Here is a 7,416-nt window from a genome sequence, read left to right as displayed (position 1 = left end):
TACACCTGTCTCAATCACGTCAGTTGGAACCTATCTCACCAGACATCCACTGTAGCACCAATACACCTGTCTCAATCACGTCAGTTGGAACCTATCTCACCAGACATCCACTGTAGCACCAATACACCTGTCTCAATCACGTCAGTTGGAACCTATCTCACCAGACATCCACTGTAGCACCAATACACCTGTCTCAATCACGTCAGTTGGAACCTATCTCACCAGACATCCACTGTAGCACCAATACACCTGTCTCAATCACGTCAGTTGGAACCTTTCTCACCAAGCACCCACTGTAGCACCAATACACCTGTCTCAATCACGACAGTTGCAACCTATCTCTCCAGGCACCCACTGTAGCACCAATACACCTGTCTCAATCAAGACAGTTGGAACCTATCTCACCAAGCACCCACTGTAGCACCAATACACCTGTCTCAATCACGACAGTTGGAACCTATCTCTCCAGGCACCCACTGTAGCACCAATACACCTGTCTCAATCAAGACAGTTGGAACCTATCTCACCAGGCACCCACTGTAGCACCAATACACCTGTCTCAATCATGACAGTTGGAACCTATCTCACCAAGCACCCACTGTAGCACCAATACACCTGTCTCAATCAAGACAGTTGGAACTTATCTCACCAGACATCCACTGTAGCACCAATACACCTGTCTCAATCAAGACAGTTGGAACCTATCTCACCAGACATCCACTGTAGCACCAATACACCTGTCTCAATCACGTCAGTTGGAACCTATCTCACCAAGCACCCACTGTAGCACCAATACACCTGTCTCAATCAAGACAGTTGGAACCTATCTCACCAGACATCCACTGTAGCACCAATACACCTGTCTCAATCAAGACAGTTGGAACCTATCTCACCAGACATCCACTGTAGCACCAATACACCTGTCTCAATCAAGACAGTTGGAACCTATCTCACCAGGCACCCACTGTAGCACCAATACACCAGTCTCAATCACGACAGTTGGAACCTATCTCACCAGACATCCACTGTAGCACCAATACACCTGTCTCAATCAAGACAGTTGGAACCTATCTCACCAGGCACCCACTGTAGCACCAATACACCTGTCTCAATCACGACAGTTGGAACCTATCTCACCAGACATCCACTGTAGCACCAATACACCTGTCTCAATCACGACAGTTGGAACCTATCTCTCCAGGCACCCACTGTAGCACCAATACACCTGTCTCAATCAAGACAGTTGGAACCTATCTCACCAGACATCCACTGTAGCACCAATACACCAGTCTCAATCAAGACAGTTGGAACCTATCTCACCAGACATCCACTGTAGCACCAATACACCTGTCTCAATCACGTCAGTTGGAACCTATCTCACCAGACATCCACTGTAGCACCAATACACCTGTCTCAATCACGTCAGTTGGAACCTATCTCACCAGACATCCACTGTAGCACCAATACACCTGTCTCAATCAAGACAGTTGGAACCTATCTCACCAGACATCCACTGTAGCACCAATACACCTGTCTCAATCACGTCAGTTGGAACCTATCTCACCAGACATCCACTGTAGCACCAATACACCTGTCTCAATCACGTCAGTTGGAACCTATCTCACCAGACATCCACTGTAGCACCAATACACCTGTCTCAATCACGACAGTTGGAACCTATCTCACCAGACATCCACTGTAGCACCAATACACCTGTCTCAATCACGTCAGTTGGAACCTATCTCACCAGGCACCCACTGTAGCACCAATACACCTGTCTCAATCAAGACAGTTGGAACCTATCTCACCAGGCATCCACTGTAGCACCAATACACCAGTCTCAATCACGTCAGTTGGAACCTATCTCACCAGACATCCACTGTAGCACCAATACACCTGTCTCAATCACGTCAGTTGGAACCTATCTCACCAGACATCCACTGTAGCACCAATACACCTGTCTCAATCACGACAGTTGCAACCTATCTCTCCAGGCACCCACTGTAGCACCAATACACCTGTCTCAATCAAGACAGTTGGAACCTATCTCACCAGACATCCACTGTAGCACCAATACACCTGTCTCAATCAAGACAGTTGGAACCTATCTCACCAGGCACCCACTGTAGCACCAATACACCAGTCTCAATCACGACAGTTGGAACCTATCTCACCAGACATCCACTGTAGCACCAATACACCTGTCTCAATCACGACAGTTGGAACCTATCTCTCCAGGCACCCACTGTAGCACCAATACACCTGTCTCAATCACGTCAGTTGGAACCTATCTCACCAGACATCCACTGTAGCACCAATACACCTGTCTCAATCACGTCAGTTGGAACCTATCTCACCAGACATCCACTGTAGCACCAATACACCTGTCTCAATCACGTCAGTTGGAACCTTTCTCACCAAGCACCCACTGTAGCACCAATACACCTGTCTCAATCACGACAGTTGCAACCTATCTCTCCAGGCACCCACTGTAGCACCAATACACCTGTCTCAATCAAGACAGTTGGAACCTATCTCACCAAGCACCCACTGTAGCACCAATACACCTGTCTCAATCACGACAGTTGGAACCTATCTCTCCAGGCACCCACTGTAGCACCAATACACCTGTCTCAATCAAGACAGTTGGAACCTATCTCACCAGGCACCCACTGTAGCACCAATACACCTGTCTCAATCATGACAGTTGGAACCTATCTCACCAAGCACCCACTGTAGCACCAATACACCTGTCTCAATCAAGACAGTTGGAACTTATCTCACCAGACATCCACTGTAGCACCAATACACCTGTCTCAATCAAGACAGTTGGAACCTATCTCACCAGACATCCACTGTAGCACCAATACACCTGTCTCAATCACGTCAGTTGGAACCTATCTCACCAAGCACCCACTGTAGCACCAATACACCTGTCTCAATCAAGACAGTTGGAACCTATCTCACCAGACATCCACTGTAGCACCAATACACCTGTCTCAATCAAGACAGTTGGAACCTATCTCACCAGACATCCACTGTAGCACCAATACACCTGTCTCAATCAAGACAGTTGGAACCTATCTCACCAGGCACCCACTGTAGCACCAATACACCAGTCTCAATCACGACAGTTGGAACCTATCTCACCAGACATCCACTGTAGCACCAATACACCTGTCTCAATCAAGACAGTTGGAACCTATCTCACCAGGCACCCACTGTAGCACCAATACACCTGTCTCAATCACGACAGTTGGAACCTATCTCACCAGACATCCACTGTAGCACCAATACACCTGTCTCAATCACGACAGTTGGAACCTATCTCTCCAGGCACCCACTGTAGCACCAATACACCTGTCTCAATCAAGACAGTTGGAACCTATCTCACCAGACATCCACTGTAGCACCAATACACCAGTCTCAATCAAGACAGTTGGAACCTATCTCACCAGACATCCACTGTAGCACCAATACACCTGTCTCAATCACGTCAGTTGGAACCTATCTCACCAGACATCCACTGTAGCACCAATACACCTGTCTCAATCACGTCAGTTGGAACCTATCTCACCAGACATCCACTGTAGCACCAATACACCTGTCTCAATCAAGACAGTTGGAACCTATCTCACCAGACATCCACTGTAGCACCAATACACCTGTCTCAATCACGTCAGTTGGAACCTATCTCACCAGACATCCACTGTAGCACCAATACACCTGTCTCAATCACGTCAGTTGGAACCTATCTCACCAGACATCCACTGTAGCACCAATACACCTGTCTCAATCACGTCAGTTGGAACCTATCTCACCAGACATCCACTGTAGCACCAATACACCTGTCTCAATCACGTCAGTTGGAACCTATCTCACCAGACATCCACTGTAGCACCAATACACCTGTCTCAATCAAGACAGTTGGAACCTATCTCACCAGGCATCCACTGTAGCACCAATACACCAGTCTCAATCAAGACAGTTGGAACCTATCTCACCAGGCACCCACTGTAGCACCAATACACCTGTCTCAATCAAGACAGTTGGAACCTATCTCACCAGACATCCACTGTAGCACCAATACACCTGTCTCAATCACGACAGTTGGAACCTATCTCTCCAGGCACCCACTGTAGCACCAATACACCTGTCTCAATCAAGACAGTTGGAACCTATCTCACCAGACATCCACTGTAGCACCAATACACCTGTCTCAATCAAGACAGTTGGAACCTATCTCACCAGGCACCCACTGTAGCACCAATACACCAGTCTCAATCACGACAGTTGGAACCTATCTCACCAGACATCCACTGTAGCACCAATACACCTGTCTCAATCACGACAGTTGGAACCTATCTCTCCAGGCACCCACTGTAGCACCAATACACCTGTCTCAATCAAGACAGTTGGAACCTATCTCACCAGACATCCACTGTAGCACCAATACACCTGTCTCAATCAAGACAGTTGGAACCTATCTCACCAGACATCCACTGTAGCACCAATACACCTGTCTCAATCACGTCAGTTGGAACCTATCTCACCAGACATCCACTGTAGCACCAATACACCTGTCTCAATCACGTCAGTTGGAACCTATCTCACCAGACATCCACTGTAGCACCAATACACCTGTCTCAATCACGTCAGTTGGAACCTATCTCACCAGACATCCACTGTAGCACCAATACACCTGTCTCAATCACGTCAGTTGGAACCTATCTCACCAGACATCCACTGTAGCACCAATACACCTGTCTCAATCACGTCAGTTGGAACCTATCTCACCAGACATCCACTGTAGCACCAATACACCTGTCTCAGTCAACATCGCTGGATGCAGCATGTCATGGATGCTTGAACTGATGGACCTATCTCACCAGAAATCCACTATGATGACAATACACCTACCTCCATCTGGATATCTAGTCTTTGTTGTTTAATGCCACACTCAGCCATATTACAGCCATATGACAGCGCTCTGGCTAGTTACTTGTCAAGAGGAACAAGGATTGCTGATGACCAACTCTCAATACTTCATGGCCTGTGTAGACATGTACATGGGAAGTCTTTTACTGTATACTGATATAGATTATCAAGCATATGCATATTTGGATTGTAAATTTGCGATGAGAATTTATTCTATGAAATTCCCACATCCTGTTATGATGTTGAAACTAACTGATTTTAGGGGTTTTTTTTAGTAAATGTCTTTTCAAGGAATTTGACATTTTAGCAAATACATTTTTCTGATGAATCATTCATGGTTGAAAACAAAAATTATATTATTTAAAGTTACATTCTTTTCATGTAACATATATGTGACAATGTAAATTAATCTAAATTTTTTTGCATAATCAGAGAAGAAAATATTTCATCAGGACACATGCATTTTATAGAGTATTTTATTATGTTAATTTACATTACAGACACCTGGCTTCATTTTTAGACACACTCCATCGACTTTGATGTCGTTTTTATTATTTAAAGCATATAAAAAATTCATACAATCACATTTTCCATTCATTAACTGAAAGTTTCAATGAAACTCAGCCGTAGCAAGCTGACTTGTGAACCTTTACAGAGAAACAAATGTACAGTTTTCCTGTTGCTGTGAATCTAATTTTAGCTGATATCATGCTGGGATTGCTGGTTTGAACTGATGTCCAATGCAGTGAAACATATGTTCACATTTCCTGTCAAAGTAAATCTAATTTTAGCTGATACCATGCTGGGATTACTGATTTCAAAATATCCAGTGCAGTGAAACATACATACAGGTTTTCTGCCACAGTAAATCTAATTTTAGCCAATACTATTCTGGGATTGCTGGTTGAAAATGCCTGATATCTTCAAACAGTATCAGTTAGTTTCCATTTGGGATACCACCAGAATCTGTAATTAGAAAATCAATATAAATACAAGAATGTTTAGCCCATTAAGGAGACATTTTTCAGTTTGCCATACTTCCAGATAGAAAACTTAGGCTCATTGGGTATCGATAATCAATCTGACTAGTTCTGTCATGATGCTTTGAAAGTGCCCTCATCTCTCAAGCATCTTCAGGTAATCAATGAGGATTCAAGGCAACCAAGTCTTTGATGAACTCTCCTGTCATGTGTGGGTTTGAATCCTGTGAGTGTGTGAGTGAGTTTAGTTTTACGCCACATTCAGCAATATTCCACCTATATGGCAGCAGTTGGTAAATAATCAACTCTGGACCAGACAATCTACTGATCAACCACATGAGCATTGATCTGCAGAACTGGAAACCGATGACATGTGTCAACCAAGTTCCAACCCCAGAACTTCAGCTCCAACCCCAGCACTTCAGCTCCAACCTCCAGCACTTCAGCTCCAACCTCCAGCACTACAGCTCCAACCAACACTACAGCTCCAACCCCCAACACTTCAGCTCCAACCCCAACACATCAGCTCCAACCCCAACCCCCATACTTCAGCTCCAAACCCCAACCCATCAGCTCCAACCCCAACCCCCACACTTCAGCTCCAAACCCCAACACTTCAGCTCCAACTCCCAACACTTCAGCTCCAACCCCAACACTTCAGCTCCAACCCCAACACATCAGCTCCAACCCCAACCTCCAGCACTTCAGCTCAAAACACCAACACTACAGCTCCAACCCCCAACACTTCAGCTCCAACTCCCAACACTTCAGCTCCAACCCCAAACACTTCAGCTCCAACCCCAACCCCCACACTTCAGCTCCAAGCCCCAACACTTCAGCTCCAGCCTCCAGCACTACAGCTCCAACCCCCAACACTTCAGCTCCAACCCCAACCCCAACACTTCAGCTCCAACCCCAACACTTCAGCTCCAACCCCAACCCCCACACTTCAGCTCCAAGCCCCAACACTTCAGCTCCAGCCTCCAGCACTACAGCTCCAACCCCCAACACTTCAGCTCCAACCCCAACCCCCACACTTCAGCTCCAACCCCCAACACTTCAGCTCCAACTCTAGCACATCAGCTCCAACCCCAAACACTTCAGCTCCAACCCCAATTCCCACACTTCAGCTCCAAACCCCAACACATCAGCTCCAACCCCAACTCCCACACTTCAGCTCCAAGCCCCAACACTTCAGCTCCAGCCTCCAGCACTTCAGCTCCAACCCCAACACTTCAGCAACTCCAATGCCCAACCCCTTAGCTTTAACTCTTAACTCTTTAGATATTCATATCTAAACCTGAAACCCTTGTTACTTTAACAGGCATTGGGGTAACCCAGGGGATACTCTTCTTGCTGAAGAACTGGGTTGGATTCCCCACATGTGCGAGGCCCAGTTCTTGTGTCTTCTGCTGCAATAGTGCTGGAACATTGCTAATAACAACATAAACCATTCTCACTCACTTTAATCATCTACGTAGATGTAAGCGTCATCACA

General features: G+C 46.1%; 1 protein-coding gene across 1 annotated transcript; it reads left to right on the top strand.

Annotated features, from left to right (window-relative positions):
* The first annotated feature begins 6,254 nt into the window (after window positions 1–6,254).
* On the top strand, window positions 6,255–7,181 carry LOC137265010 (uncharacterized). Its single transcript, XM_067800341.1, has one exon. It carries the CDS (start codon window positions 6,255–6,257, stop codon window positions 7,179–7,181), a length of 927 nt encoding a protein of 308 aa, XP_067656442.1.
* Window positions 7,182–7,416: the final 235 nt, after the last annotated feature.

This window comes from Haliotis asinina, chromosome 15, assembly GCF_037392515.1.
Source record: "Haliotis asinina isolate JCU_RB_2024 chromosome 15, JCU_Hal_asi_v2, whole genome shotgun sequence".
Classification (NCBI taxonomy): domain Eukaryota; kingdom Metazoa; phylum Mollusca; class Gastropoda; order Lepetellida; family Haliotidae; genus Haliotis; species Haliotis asinina.
The sequence above is the reverse complement of the archived record's forward strand: the minus strand, read 5'-3'. Positions and strand labels throughout refer to the sequence as shown.